At 59.7% G+C, this 15,906-nt stretch overlaps 1 protein-coding gene across 1 annotated transcript in view; it reads right to left on the reverse strand.

Moving 5' to 3' along the window:
• Window positions 1–1,441: 1,441 nt before the first annotated feature.
• The window catches only part of KCNG2 (potassium voltage-gated channel modifier subfamily G member 2), a gene marked incomplete at both ends in the record, with an annotated part of 55,960 nt that continues 41,495 nt past the window's right edge, over window positions 1,442–15,906 (reverse strand). The window contains one exon of the mRNA XM_082853058.1: window positions 1,442–2,242. Coding sequence (XP_082709184.1) covers window positions 1,442–2,242 — 801 coding nt within the window. The remainder of the gene's footprint in view (window positions 2,243–15,906) is intronic.

Consider the following 15,906-nt stretch of genomic DNA (forward strand, 5'->3'; position numbering starts at 1 on the left):
CCTTTGCTCTCTGCACAGCACTTGGGGAGTTGAGACAGCTGCATTCGCAAACTCAGTCTCCTGTCCTCCCTCCTGCAGTGCTTTCGAGCGTTTTCAGCAGGTGACCAAGGAGGCAGCGATGGCAACACCACGTCTTGCAGGAGACGCACAGAGCTGTCCCATAGGAGTGTCTCCAGTCTGGGTTTCCTTGGCGTGCATGAGGGAGCAGGCCGGCGGGGACCTGGCCAGTTCCCGGCCCCCAAGCCCGATGGGCAACCGAGGCCACAGCGAGCGGAGCCTTCCAGAGCGCAGCTGGAGGGACGGTGTTGGGGGGGGGTCGGGGTGGCGGTGGGGAGACGAAACAGACAAGCCAGCGGCTGGCGCTCCGCCCGCGTGGTGGGCAGTGGGTGTGCTCCGCCCCTCCCCACACACCCGCGGTTCCCAGCAGGATGGCCGACGGGCACCCCATCCCGTGACCCGAGGTGGCCTCTGGTCTTTCAGGGCGCCTGGGTGCCCTCAGAGCCACTGCAGCGGGGTGGGGGTGGGGGAGGACAGAGGACAGCTGCCTTGGGTTACTCCACCGCTGACCGAACCCTTGGAGGGAAAATCGGCGAGGCCTCCCCGCCCCGCAGGAGGAAGCGGTTCTTCCCGGACGACCAGCTGTGCTGGGTGACGAGCGATGTGACGAGCACCGATTCCTCTGGCCTCCAGAGAAGCAGCTCAGTCACCCCGGGCGGGGCCGGGGCGCCCGAGGGGAGGGTGGGGCCGGCTGACGTGCAGGCCTTCAGCTTTGCCGGGCATTTTCAGGGGCGAACAGATGAGGAGGGATCCCGGAAGATCCCCACGGAGCTTGTGCCGGGGAAGGGAGGTCAGAGGTCAGGGCTGGGACCTCCCTCCCCCGAAGGAACTGGCGTGCTGTGAGCATCAGTGTCACGCCTCTGTCCCCATCGCTTGGCAGCGATGTGGGCTTCTGCAGGCGTGATGAGGAGACCCCCTCTGATGGGCATGGCCCACTGTGGGTGACACGGCGGGCGCAGGAAGGGACTGTGCCCTCTCCCAGCCCCACTGCGCCCCACCCCCACCAGTGACGCGCAGGGGAAGGTCAAAGTGAGGCCTGGGGACGAGCTACAGGCCTGGAGCTTCCGGGATCGCTGAATTTACTTTTAGCTGGCCATCACGGAGTCAAAAGTCCAGAGGCAGAAGGAAAGCGGAGGACAGGCTGGTGACGCTCCTTGGAGTTCAACTCTTGCAAAGCACAGGATGGCTGTGACCCCCCGATTCAGGCCGGGGTCAGCCCCGGGCCAAGTTCTGGGCTGTGCGGAGCCAGCAACATGCACGGCAAAGGGAGCCGGGCCCCCAAAGTCGTCCCCGTCCCTCCGTGCGCAGCGGGAGGCGAGAATGCGGTTCTGGTCCTGGAGCTCCAGGGGAGCAGCCTCTTCGCCGGTGCCGCGTCCCCGCCGGGTCAGGGCGGCCCCGCGGATGCCCACAGCGCGGCCGCGGAGTCCCCGGTCGGGCCGGCACCGTCGGGGCCCTGCGAGCCGTCGTCCTCCGCGACGGAGGCGCAGGCAGAGGCGGAGTGCGTGCTGTCCTCGCGCAGGGCGGGCTCGGGGCTGGCGGCGCGCTGCTGCTGCTGCTTGAGCTCCGAGTAGGAGCGCGAGAAGGTGTGGAAGATGGAGGTGACCGGGAAGGCCATGAGCAGGATGCCGCTGAGGATGCTGCTGAGCGCCACCACCTGCCCGGGGAGGCTGCGCGGCACCATGTCGCCGTAGCCCACGGTGGTCATGGAGATGACGGCCCACCAGTAGCTGGCTGGCACGCTGGAGAAGTCGCGGCGCGCGCCCAGCTCGCGCTCGGCCAGGTGCACGAGTGGCGCAAAGAGGGCCATGGCCACGCAGAGGAAGAGCAGAAGCAGCCCGAACTCGCGCGCGCAGCGGCGCACGGTCAGGCCGAGCGAGCGCAGCCCCAGCGAGTGGCGCGCCAGGCGCATCACGTAGAGCACGCGCAGCGCGCGCAGCAGCCGCAGCACCAGCCCCGCGCGCTCCAGCAGCTTGTTGCCGCCTGCGCCCGGCCGCGCCGCCAGGCCCACGAGCAGCGACACGTAGAAGGGCAGGATGGCCAGGATGTCGATGATGTTGAGCGGTGTCCGCAGGAAGGCACACTTGCTCTCAGCCTGCAGCGAGCGCAGCAGGAACTCGAAGGAGAACCAGGCCACGCACACCGTCTCCAGCACAAATAGGTTGCGGCACTTGGGGGAGCACTCGCCCTGGGGGGGGAGAAGGGGACACGTGTTGGGGGCAGGGAGGCCTGTCCCTCCCGGGCTGCCCTTCCTCCTGACGCCCACCCGTGCACATGTGCCACTGTAAGGGCAAGGGTTTTACACCAAAAAAGCCCAATTCCTGTAAAAAGAAAAACCACAAAAATTTACTGGGAGGTTGGCTTCGCACAGGAGAGCAATCAGGGCTCGGCGGACCAGCTCCCCAGCAAAACCAGAGAAAATCGTTAAAAAACCACCACTTAGAGTCTCTGGAAACACTCCTGAGGACAACAGAAATTGAAAAATGTATTCAAGAAAATCTGTGGAAATTGGTTTAAAAAGGAGAGTCTTTGGTATTTGAACCGAGACTCCCCCAGCGTCCCAGCTCAGCGAGGAGGGGGCTCCAGTCCAGAGGCTGCAGCCACCAACGCGGGGCTCCCTGGTCCCGTGGGCTGAGTCCCCGGGGAGTGCGGCTGGGAAGAGGGGCACCTGCTCCCACACAGCCCCCACTCCTGCAGTGGAACGGAGGCTGTACCTTGAGAACGCCGGGACCCCCAGAGCCCTCGCCCCCGCTTGTGAGGGTGGTTCCACGCCAGGAGAGACGACAGAGAGGACCTCAGCCCGCTGGCTCCCCGTCTCTCTGCAGGGCACTCAGCTCAGAGAATGGGGGTCACCAAGGAAGGAGCTTGCCACTGCCCCACCCCCAGGCCCAGAGCCCTGGCACAGAGATGCTGTGTAGCGGAGACGCGGACTGTAAGTGAGATGCCCCTGATCACTTCCAGAGGAACCGACTTCATTTGCAACAGAAAGTGGTGAAGTTCAAACCCAAGGGTGCTCTCAAGAGTGGTAGAGGTTGCAGTGAAGGAAAACAAGAGGACGTTTGTGGACCTAACGAAGACACAGCCTAGGCTGTGGGGTGCCCAGTTTGCAGGAGAGAACTGGGGTGCAGAACTGGAGGAGCCCTCCTGGAGTCAGAACGGGTATCAGCTGACCTCAGAAACTGTTCCATCCTGAGAGCCGTGACGCGGCTGGATTGGCTGCTAGAGGAATTTATGCCCAAGGGCAGCTGAAAATAATAGAGCAGTCAGCCAGCAATTAGAGGACTTTCAAAGTTCCGTCAGGGAAAGAGACCCAAGTGCTACCAAAAGCAGTGTCCTCCCAGGGTGACTGGGCCTCTTAGAGGAGCAGCGCCAAGGGCTGAACATGTGTGCGTGCGTGCGTGCGTGCGTGTGTGTGGCAGGGGGCAGGACAGGAATAGACTTCACTAAAATAATCCAACCAATCACTAAACAAGCAAATGACAGTAATGTGCCCTGAACTGGGGAACAGGGGAAGGCAATATCCAGTGTTCCTAAATTGTATTGTCTAAAATGTCTAGTTTTCAATAAAAAATCATAGTGCAGGCAAGGAAACAGTGAAGTATGACCCACACATCAGAAATCAGGCAACAAAAACTGCCAATGACAGTGACCAAACGTCAGATTTAACAAAAAGCTTCAAATCTGCCATTATAAATACATTCACAGAACTAAGGAGAACTTGATTAAAGAAGTAGTGGAGGGGGCTTCCCTGGTGGCGCAGTGGTTAAGAGTCCACCTGCCGATGCAGGGGACACGGGTTCGTGCCCCGCTCCGGGAAGATCCCACATGCCGTGGAGCGGCTGGGCCCGTGAGCCATGGCCGCTGAGCCTGCACGTCCGGAGCCTGTGCGCCACAATGGGAGAGGCCACAACAGTGAGAGGCCCGCGTACCACAAAAAAAAAAAAAAGAATAATAAGTAGTGGAAGGTATGATGACAATCCGTTCCATCAGATGGAGAAGATCAATAAAGAAAACTTTAAAAAGAACCAAGTGGGAATTTTGAAGTTGAAAAGTACAATAACAAAAAATTCACTATAGGAGCTCAGCAGTGGATGTAAACTGTCAGAGAAAAGGTTTGGTGAACTTGAAGATCGATTGGTGACGATTACGCAGGCTGAGAACAGAGAGACCAAGGATCGTGCTGGAACCAGGGAATCCAGGTACCAGCAGGAAGGGGAGAGGAGAGGAGGAGAAGAGTGTTTGAGAAACCGTGGCTGAAAACTTCCAAATCTATTGAAAAACAAGGACCTACACACCCAGGAAGCTCACTGAGCTCCAGCAGGGAAAAGACATCACAGGAAAAATGCTGACCGCCAAAGACAAGGAGGAAACCTTGGAAGCAGCAGAGACAGCGACAGGTCACCTGAGAGCTCACTCTGGTGAGATTACGCCCACATCTCAGCAGAAAGCAGTGGGCAGTGTGTTCAAAGTGCTCAGAAGACACCCGAGAATCCTACATCCAGCAACGCTGTCATTAAAAAATGAGGGTGACATAAAGACTTGCCCAGATAAACAAGACTGAGAGCTGCCTTACAAGAACTCGAAAGGAAGGTCTTCAGGCTGAAAACCAGTGACCCCAGAGTCTTCTTAGATGTGATACCAAAAGCAGGAGCAAACAAGATAAAATAGATGAATTAAACTTAATCAAATTTAAAACGTAATCGCTTGAAAGGCCTGAAATGCTCCTCTTCAAAACCCTTCTGTTCAAGCCCTGACTGTTAGTACCTCAGAAGGTGACTTTTTGGAGATGAGGTCTTTAAAGACAATCGCAGAATGGGAGAATATATTTACAAATCATATACGATAGGGACTTGTATCTAGAATACAGGAAGAATTCCTACGACTCAACCATAAAAAAGACAAACAACCCAATTAAAAAAATGGGCAAGGGATCTGAATAGACCTTTCTCTGAAGAAGATACACAAGTGGCCAAGAAGCACATGAAATGGGGCTCAACACCGTTAATCATCAGGGAAGTGCAGATCAAACCCACTCGAAGGTCCCACTTCACACCCACCAGCACGGCCAGAATGAAAGAGCAGACGACAAGTGCTGGAGAAATCAGGGCCTCGTGCACTGCTGATGGGAACATGCAACCGTCCAGTCACTTTGGACAAGAGCCTGGCTGTTCCTCATACAGTTCCTCACATGACCCTGCAATTCCACTCCTAGGTGTGAGCCCAGAGAAGTCAACACGCACGTGCACAAAGAAACTGCACACGGATGTTCGTGGCCGCATGACTCACAGAAACTGGAAACAACCCAAATGTCCATCCGATGATTAATGGATCAACAAAACGTGGTAGCGCCATACAATGGGACATTATTGGGCCACGGAAAGGGATGAAGCGCTCGTTCCTGTTACAACACAGACGAGCCCTGAAGATAGTTCAGAGTGAAAGGATCCAGTTACACAAGACACGTGCTGGGTGGTTCTGTTCTCACGGATCCAGAACAAGGAAATCTATAAAGACAAAGTTGATGCGTGGTTGCTTGGGGCTGGTGGGGGGAGAGATGGGGCCGGGCAGTGAGTACTGAAGGCACTGGGTCTCTTTTGCGAGGTGGAAATGCTCTAAAATCAGACGGTGGTGATGGCAGCACAACCTGCGAACATATGAAAACCCGCTGAATCGTACACTCAAACTGGGCAAATTGTACAGTGTGTGGATTATATATCAGCAAAGCTTTTTTTTGTTTTGTTTTTGCAGTACGTGGGCCTCCCACTGCTGTGGCTCTCCCGTTGCGGAGCACAGGCTCCGGACGCACAGGCTCAGCGGCCATGGCTCACGGGCCCAGCCGCTCCGCGGCATGTGGGATCCTCCCGGACCGGGGCACAAACCCGTGTCCCCTGCATCGGCAGGTGGACTCTCAACCACTGTGTCACCAGGGAAGCCCAGCAAAGCTAATTTTTAAAAAAACTTATTAATCTCACAGAGTGTGGCTGGCTGGGTGTGGACAGTGAGTGAGGACCCCGGTGTCGGGGCTCCGTGTGCAGGGGCGTCCAGAGCGGAAGCCAGAGAGTGTGCAGACCTCCCCAGCTGCCCCCGTCTGGCCACGTCTCACCTTTGACCCCGAGCCCCCAGCCAGCCCAAGTCCCCTCCCCAGGTTACCTCTGTCACTGCTGAGGAACAGAAGGAAAGGTCAGGAGACACACCAGACTCAGCGGACGCCCCGATGCTCTCTGCTGTCAGTCTCGGCGCGGCTCACACCGGGCGTGAGGGGACCCGGGGCCTTGCACCGCCCCCCCCGGCTCACGTCCCCCTGAGTCCCCGCCCAGCAAGAAGTGGTGAGCTTCCATCGCCAAGCGGACCGGAAGTGAGGACCCGCCTGGTGCTCCCAACGGGGAGCAGGTCGTGGTTCAGAAGACATTTGCAGCGCTGGCCTCGGTGCCCTGAGGGCGCAGAGGTGGGCAGGACCCGGCAGGGCTGCTCCCCAAGCCATACACCAACGTGTCAATGGGGAACCTGGGGCACCCCGACTCCCGCTAACCTCTCCAATTGGCACTTTCTGAGCCAGCCGCCCAGTGCCCAGGGCGCTTTATGTGTATCGAGCGGAGCCTGGCGTCCTCATTAATGAGCTGTCTGAGCCCAGCGCCTCGGCCTCTTCATCAGTCACCCTCCCGGCCGTGTGCTTACTTCCCCGCGTGGCCCCGGGGAAGGTCACCGCTTTAGGATAAAGCCCTGAATGTCACTGGGCAGGTCCATCCTCAAACAGGTGCTGGCGGCTCCAGCTGGATGAAGGGCTCCCACCCCATCTCGGGCTCGGACCCGCTCGTGGGGCACACGGGTGGAAAAGCCGAGTCCACTCCCGAGCAGCGAGGGGGTGGTGGGCGCTCCAAGCCCTGAGGGCGAGCCTGGGGCACGCCCTTGTCAGGCTCTGGGAGGTTACAGCACCTCCCGGGCGGCGCTGATGCCCCGGGCCTCTGACCACCTGGCACGGGGCGTCCCGCTGGGCCTTGGGCCTTAGGACACAGCAGCTCCAGGATTTAGGCAGGAAGACGCAGCTGGGGCCATGGGGACTGACAGGGTTGGAAACCTGGGCGGCGGAAGGGGACCTGCTGGTCAGTGAGCGGGAGGGGAAGGTGGAGCCCCAGGTCGTACCTGCCTCACCTGCTCGGGGCTCTGATGACCTCAGCCCAAGGGGTGCTTGGGGGTCCCGTGACCCACCACCCCAGGAGCACCCCCAACAACGCCCCCTCATCCGGGCCAACCTGGGGCTCTGGGTCCCCCGTCATCCCTGGGCCAAGTGCAGCCGCTGGCCCCCCTTCAGGTGGGCTGCGGCCACGTGTGCTGGTGGGGGGAGGGACAAAGGCCCCCCGGCCCGCCCGCCCCGTGCTGGAGGAGCGACCCCAGCACTCTGGCCTGGAGCCAGACCCATCCGGTGGGTCCGGGAAGAGGCGCGTACTGTGAGTGCCTCCCCTCACCCCCTTAAGGACCAGCCAGGAGGTTCACTGGAGGCAGCTATGTCTGGAACTTTGAGTCCAGAAAATGATGCTGATTTATCATAATTTGACACATCTGGCCTGTTTGGCCAAAACTGGGTCAGCGGTAAATTATGTTCCGCTGGTTCACCCACTTCTGAAGGCCCCACTGCCTGCACTTTCACTGACGCCGGTAATTAGGCCATAGCTGCCCCGCACGGGCTGCTGTGCGCCGGCCGCGGGGCGATGAGGCCCCGGTCCGAGCCGAGAGGACCTTTCACAGCCCGCCTGCCTGGCTCGAGGCTGGGGGCCCCAGTCGTCCGCTCTTCGTGCCCTCCGCTCCCCCCGGGGGCTGACCATCGGGGCCGGACGGGGCGTCTGCTAACGGCTGCCGCCCCCCAGCTGTCGGGGTGGGAAGGGAGGGCTCGGGTCTCGGGGGCTTGTAGGGGACACGGAGACTCCGGAGCAGTCGTTTCTGGAGGGAGAGAAGGTGGACCCTACACCCTGGGACGGTCGCAGGCAGTGGGGGACCTCCGTGTCTGGTCTCAGTGGGTGGGACCGTCTCACCTCCACAGCACCCTTCGCGTCCCCCGGGGGCGTTCCCATGAGAACCGCAGGGCCACCTCTGACCCCAGGAAGATGGCCTGGAACGTGCCAGAGCCACTCAAATGGACCAGCGACCTCCAGAGCCCAGGGAAAGGGCTCCCCCTTCAGAATCACAAGCACCTTTCGGCTCCACAGAGGAAACACAGGAGCAGCAAAGGGAATCCCAGGACCCAGAGCCCCTTTCTCTGGCTGGGCCGCTACCACACTGGAGCCCTGACCCCCTCTCGGCCCCTCCACCTCCGGCCACCCGTGGGTGCGGGGAGCTGAGGGCGCAGCATCTGCTGTAAGGAACCCCTGGGCCCCGCAGGCTGGACCACGCGCAACCATCACAGGCCCGCCACTCACCGGGACCAGGTGCAGGGGGTTCTCACTGGGGGTGCAAGAGCCGGGCTGGGGGTGGGAGGGAGGGTCCCGCACAGGCAAGGGGGTTCCTGAGGAGGGGGGAGAAGGGACAGGGAGGTGCGGGTGGCCCAGAACTGGCCTCGGCGGCTGCGGGGCCCTGGGGTGGCCCGGTCGTCCTCTAGGGCAGGAGGCCAGAAGCACGGCTGTGGGGCTGAGGTGGGAGCTGGATGGGGGTGGGCAGGGCCCCCAGCACTGGAGGCAGGGCCTTCTCCCCAGGCTGCAGCTCCCCCCGCACAGCCTGCACTGGTGCCACTCACGGGCTCCGCCAGGGCTCCCGTGAGGCACCGCCACCTCCCCCAGGGCCCTGGGTCCTGCCTGGTCCCACGGGAGACTTCCCTTCCCAGGGAAAGGCCGCAGGACGCCGCCCCCTCCCCCGGACGGGATCTCGGCACCAGCCTGCGAGTCTGTGCGTGATGCTCCAGCCGGCGTTGCCCTGGGCGCTGGGTCCCTCCCCTCTCCTTCCGGAGGGGTCACTGGGCGTCCTTCAATTACCTGCGGCTCAAGAACCAAAGGCCGCTGCCCCCAAGGAAGCGGCTCTGTCACCGCGGCGTCGAGTCTGCGCTGACCGCAGACGGGGACGCAGGGCAGTGGGCTGTGTGGCCACACCGTCCATGTCCCCGCACATCCAGAAATGTCGACGCCGCACATCAGATTCCGTGCCGGACTGCAAACCTTACGTGAACGCTGCTAGCCACCGTCACCGAAAAACCAACCAAACGGAACCGCTAGCGTTCCTCCAGGGCTGTGGCAGCCTCGGGCCGGCAGACAAGAACGTTTTCACGTTTATCAGAAATTGCTGAGCTGTTCCCCTCAGGAGCTCCGTAATTCACCCGCTTCCCCACCAGGCCGTGGTCACGGGGGCCCCTGCCCCAGGCCAAGGATCAAGGGGGGCCCAGAACACTGGGCAGAGTATATATCGGCACGAACGGCTCACAGATACATCTGAAAAGCCTTCAAGGGTGCGCACCCTTCGACCTGGAAAGCCCGTTCGGGGAGTGGGTCCTCAGGGACTGTCAGACACGAGCCCACAGGCTGACGTGGAAGGATACGCGCTCCGGTGAGGCCGCAGGTGGAGCCGCGGAGCCACCGCTACCAACCCCGAGGCCCCCGCGCCGCCTCTTCACAGCCAGGCCGTCCCCACCCCGACCTGGTAACCATGGCTCCCTGCCTTTTCCAGACGCCTCATAGACGGACTCACGCCGCGTGTGGACTTTCGAGTCTGCTTCTCCCACGTCGTATCCTGAGACTCGCGCTGCTTTGCTCTCTTGCTGACGGCTTGTTGCACGGACGCGCCAGTTACCGCTGCATCCGTGGGTGTGCGTGGCGGTGCTTTCCAGCCTGGGGCTGACGCAAGCGGCTGCGGGGCTTCATTCTCTTGGATAAATACACCTGGGGGGTGCTGACCCCGTGTAACTGACGCACTCATTCCACAAGCTTTCGGTGGACTTCCTGGGGTGTTTTGTGTGTTCGTAGTTTTGCTGCTTCCTTTCCCGTCATACACTTGTCTTTCTTTTTCTTGCTTCATTGCACAGGGGAGGACTTACAGAACGATGCTGGATAAGCGGGCTTTATTCCGCATGGCAGGGAGAAAGCATCGCCATCTGTCGTTCTCGTTCCGCGTGTCATCAGCTGTGGGTTTAATAGGTGTTCTCCACCAGGTTACAGAAACCCCCGCTATTTCTGGGACTGAGCGCTTTTGTCTTAATCGTGACTGGGTGTTGGCTTTTGTCAAACACTTTCTCCACATCTGTTGAGGTGACCAGATGGCTCTGCTTATTTATTTATTTTTTGTTTTGCGGTGCGCGGGCCTTCCCTGCTGTGGCCTCTCCCGCTGCGGAGCACAGGCTCCGACGCGCAGGCGCAGTGGCCATGGCGCACGGGCCCAGCCGCTCCGCGGCACGTGGGATCCGCCCGGACCGGGGCACGAATCCGTGTCCCCTGCATCGGCGGGCGGACCCCCAACCACCACCCCACCAGGGAAGCCCCGGATGGCTCTTCTTCTTTGCTGTGTTAATACTGTGAATTACACTGATTTTCAAAAGTTGAACCAGGCTTGCTTTCCTAGAAAGTTCCACTTAGTCACGATGTGTCCCCTTTTTATACATTGCCGTACTTGATTTATTAACATTTCGTTGGAGTTTTGCATCTATGTTCATGTGAGACACTGGTCTGTGGTTTTTTTCTTTCCTTAGTGTCTTTGTCTGGCTTGGTGCCAGGATAATACTGGACGTGTTCTACTTTCTGCAAGAGATTGTGCAGAACTGGTATCATTTCTTCCTTAAACTTTTGGTAGAATTCACCAGTGAAACCATCTGGGACTGGAGTTTTCTTTTTGGAAGGTTTTAAACTATGAATTACATTTCTGTAATCAGCATAAGGTTATCTACTCCTTCTTGAATGAGTTTTGGTGACTGAACATGTTTTTAATTATTTTTGTTTTACAAAACAAAAAAGATAGACTTATAAAGGAAGAAACAGTATTCCTACCACGACCCATCTCCCAGGGGCAGGAGCTCTCAACTGTTCCTTCTGCTACAGTTACTTCCATACTTCTAGGTAACGTGCTTAGCTGGCTTACCGATGTAGTAACTGTACACGGTTCTATGACTCTGTGCAGCTGAGGATTCGGTTCTCTGACACCATCCCCACCACACCCATGATCCCTTTCCTCTAGAAACAGGGCTGTCACGCTTTGAGGTGAAATCTGGAGCTACTGAGATAAGGTGGAGATGCCTCACCGCCGAGCCAGGCTGTGGGCTACGCTGCATTACATCTTTTTTCCCTCATAAAATGTTTTCTTTTTTCCCTCAAGTTTTATGGCCCCGTTCTAAAGTTGCTTAGCTTGCTGTAAATCATGGTGTATTTTCTCCAGATTGAAAACACACCGGACGGTCCTGTTTCCTTTCCAAGGCCTGCCTCCCCTTGCAGGGGCCTCTGCCCTCCTGCTGTGCCCTGTGGTCCACAGCGGCTCTCAGCTCCTCTCTGTTCGGGGCTCTCCGTCCCCCTTGATACGCGGTGTCTCCTCCTCAGTTTACTCCATTTTCCTGCCGAAGCGCATCCTCTGGTACCCCCCACCCCGAGAGGAGGTACGCGGCGGGTACGTCTTTGAGCCTTTGCACGTCTGGAGAGTCCTGACTCTACCTCCATGCTCTGGCCTGATGTAGGCGATGGGCAGAAAGTCCATTTCCACTCGGAAGTTTGACGGGGCTGCCCCATCACGTCCAAGCTTTCAGTGCTGCTGGTGAAGCTTAGCACTGACAGGGAGAAGCGCTTAAACCTCAGTCAATGCATTTCCAACCGAAGGGACCGTGTAGCTGGCAGAGGTCGGAACCCGAACATGGCCAGCTGGGCCTCCCGAGCCTGCCACCCCGAGGCCACCCAGAGTTCCTCCTCGAGGTCCATCTGAGGGCCACCCCCAGGCCCACTCCACCCCGAGGTCTGCCCTAAGCTCCCTCCCCTGAGGTCCGGCGCCGTGGGGACTGTTCACCCGTCACGATTCCCTGTCTCGCGGAAGTTCTCGGCTATCTTCTCAGGGCTGGTCAACCTAGGACCCGGGCCCTCGGGTCCCAGAGACTCGGGGTCCCCGTGTCCTCCTCTCTGTCTGCTCATCATGATCCCCTCCCAGTGACGGCTGCCCTCCTGGCTCGACACCTGACTCCTTCCCTCCCCCGGCCTCTCCACGTCGTCTCTCAGCGCCCCCTAGACGAGCGCCAACCCTTCCAACCAGGCGCTGCGATTACATCTCAGGGCCGCTCTCACCCCTGTTGGCTCTGTGGACGTGGCCCTTCCCCTCGGGCCTCCACAGGGACCAGTGAGGCCCCTTGGGGTCTCCTGTTTCCTTCAAGCTCCACCTTTGCCCGTCTTTGCCGTGGGCTTCCTTTCCCAACAGGCCTCTCCTCCTCCGAAGGCCGAGGCACCGTGTGGAAGCTGCCCGCACCATGGGCCCGTCGGCCGCCAGGCTTCGCAGGTGAAAAGCTGGGGCGGCGGCTGCGTCGGGGTCCCGATGCCGGCCGGTGGGACTCCACCCCGTCGAGAGAAAGCGCCTCCAGAGGAGGGTTGCCCAGGTGCCCGCGGCGGGTGCATGGTGGCTGAGGTCGGCCGTGGCAGGCTCTCCCCCACCCTACGTGGCTGCACCCCAAGCCTGCTCCCGGGCTCAGGGCTCCTGGGGGCAGGCGGCCGGAAGCAGCCCCGTCGGGACAGTGGGAGCACAGGGGACAGGCCAGCCTGGCTCCACACCAGGGCCTTCTGGACACCAAGTGGTTTTGGAACTGTTCTCGGAAGTTGCGGCCTCCACGGCCCGGCCCTCACTCAACACCGACCCTGCTTTGATTTCCTAGTAAAAATAAACAGCCGGCCGGGTTTCCTCAGTCACAGAGGCTGAGGGGTGGCCAGTGGCTCGGTGGGCCGGCGGGGGGGCAGCAGAGGCCTGGTCTGGCTGCACCTCCAGCCCCTGCTTCGTTCTCATTTCAGAGCATCAAAGATTCAGCGGCATTCGTCCTGCTGAGGCGCCTGCTGCCCCTATTAGACTGTGTGCAACCACTCTTCGTAGATAAACCCAGGTGTGAGGGCGAGGAGAGGAAGAGGGGCCGGGCCGCGGGGGGCGGGACTCGTAACTGCGAGGGCAGCGCTGAGCTCAGCCTGAACGCCTGTCGCCGGCCTGAGGGATCCGACCCCAGGGAGCGTTCCACCGAAGACCCCGAGGCTTGCGGGCTCTCCCTGTGTTTATCTAGGGTGTGATTAGACCCTTAAAATGCTCACGTCCCTTCGCTGCCTGTGTGTGCTCTGGACAGATTCTCGTCCCTCCATCCATCCACCGCGGACCTTGTGTCTGGCAAAACAGCGAAGCCAAGCTGCGGCCTGCAGCTGGGGCACCAGCAGGGTCACGAAGCCACCCCGTCAGAGACGGGACACTTGGAAGAGTAAAGGGCTCGTCCTTACTCACTGAGCTGGTCGCTCGTTAACAGCTTCGCGTGCGGGTCTCCTTTGTGCCGCCCGTAAGTACCTTAAGGAAAATACTTATGAACTCATTTCACCAACTCCAAATTTACAATAGTTTGAGCTGAACTGAGGTTTATTTTTTCCGGTTACCTATGGTAACAGGCTCTTGTAGTACAAATGGATAATTAGGGGAAGGAATATTAAATCCACTTAAGAGAACAAATGGTTAAAAAGATCAAACAGTCATTTACACAGAAATAATGAATGTACTCATTTCGAACTGTCTGCACTGAAGCAGCGCTGTCAGTTCACTTTCCTGGCCACAGCCCACAAACCAGTTTTGTGGGGTCACACGGAAAGAAATGAAGACACCTTGGTTACGGAGTACTCCACCCTCTGCCTGGCTGGAATGAGCCTGTCTTCCCGTTGGACCCACCCGCATCTTCTGGTCCCTCCTGGGAACGATGTGCCGGCCCAAATGCTGGAGGGGTTCAAGAACCAGACAGAACCGCAGCCACCAGCATCTTCACGCTCGGTGCCCTGAGGAGTGAGGTCGCTCAGTGCTCACAGCTGCGAGCGTGTCTGAGCTACAGGGTGTTCACTCATCCTTTCCACCAGCTCGCTGAATGTGAGCGCTGGGCACCCTGCTCCCAGGGCCCCGCCATCCTCGCGGGAGCGACCCACGTGAGCCGCAGACACAGACGAACAACATGATCACAGACAGCGCCGCCGCCCATGAATTAGTGAAGAGGGCATCCGTCTCAGGGGAGAACAGTTCCCAGCCAGGAACCTGAATTCCGTCCGAGTCTCAGGCAACGGCACGAAGTGGGCAGGCGCTGCTCTTCGTTTGCTCGCCAAGTTTAGTCCTTGTTCCTAGGGAAGCCCTCCCGCAGGGGTGGGCGTGCTCTTTCCAGGGAAACAGGCGTGCTTCCTCCTCTCTGTCCTGTGCCGGGCCTGGTCCCACCGGTCCGTGCGGCGCCCCTGACGCACAGTTGTGCGAATCCCCCTTAGAGCCCTTGGCGGCAGCGACTTGATCGCACCCTCCCGGCTGCTGGGTTCAGTCGCGGCCCCTCCGAGATGCTACGCACAGGGCGCTCGCCCCGCGACGCTTTCCGGCTCCTGTGACCCGGGCAGGAGGCGGCTCCTGGTGCCGACCAGAAGGGCCCTCGTGCCCTGGCTTCCGTGCGCTTTCTGACTGGCTTCAGCAGGAGGTGATTTTTCCTGGGAAAGCAGCCCCCTCTCCCTGCCGACCTCAGCACGTCCATCTGGCAGCTGAAGGCACAAATGCACGGGGCCAGGGGCAGGGGCCCTGCTCATCACGGCCACCGCAGCAGCGGCAGCGCTGTGGACCCACAGGACCAGCCAAGGTTTTCTGCAGGACCCAGGGCCGTGCCAACACTGCACGGACATCCTTGGGGCAGAGGACGGAGGGTCAGGCGGGCAGGGAAGGCTGAGCGGGGGCGTGCGTGGCGGGGGACCCCGGCCGGAGGCTGGCAGCCCCTCTCGCTCGGGAGGGGCGCAGTAGATGTGTGTCATCACACTGGGGAAACGTCCGCAACGCACACACCGAATCAAGAACAAACAACCCAAGGCAGGTGGATGAAGAAGGAAATCGTCGGAAGTGCAAATGCAGGTGGAGATGCGAAAAGAGGACAGCCTGTAGTGAGCGAATGCAAACGTAAAAAGCCAGGCAAACTGTTATCAGGTCGCCCAGCACTGGCCGGGCCCAGGGTCCAGGGGCTGGAGCCCACGAAGGCATCGCAAGGGCCCCTTGGGGCAGCGTTCGGGGCGTGGGCTCACAGCCCCGCCCCCGACAGGTACAGCTGAGGACCTAATGAGCAGAGTGGTCGAGCCATGGAAGATCCGTTAGCAGATGTGACAGGAAGGGCTGGAAACGAGAGCTGCAGGGAGGGAGCGCTTAAAATTACCAAATAACCGGACCGCTTTGACGTTACTGTTACGGGAGCCAAGTGGCCACAATGCACTGCTGCACCACTTTTACAATTTCATGAAGAGGCTTCGGGAACAGAGGCAGTGAAATGCACTCAGGCTTCAGCAACCACCTCTCATTTGATTTTCACTTTGTTCTGTACACGGCTCTGTACCTGCCACGCTTCCGTAAAGAAGGAGCATCACGTTTACAACCAGGAAAACACTCTGAAGCGTGGGTACGCGTCAGGCTGGTGGGAGCAGAGGGACAGGCCGTCTGGGCAGGCGCGCTGGGCGGGCGAGGGGCCTGGCTGACCGCGTCCAGGACAGGATCTGCGGTGCGGTGGCTGTTTTCTCCCAGCTCTGCACCCAGCTGAGCCCACGTGGCCGTTCTCACAGGAGCGCAGGGTTTATTTCCCAAGATGCTCACTGCCAGGTCACATCAGAAAACAGCAGCTCTCCCAGTCCCCCCAGTCTCCGCTGAGACCTTGCTCCTTGGGGCACAGCCCGCTTCCCT

The sequence above is a fragment of the Leucopleurus acutus genome, assembly GCF_964270905.1.
Source record: "Leucopleurus acutus genome assembly, chromosome: 13".
NCBI classification, from domain to species: Eukaryota; Metazoa; Chordata; class Mammalia; order Artiodactyla; family Delphinidae; genus Leucopleurus; species Leucopleurus acutus.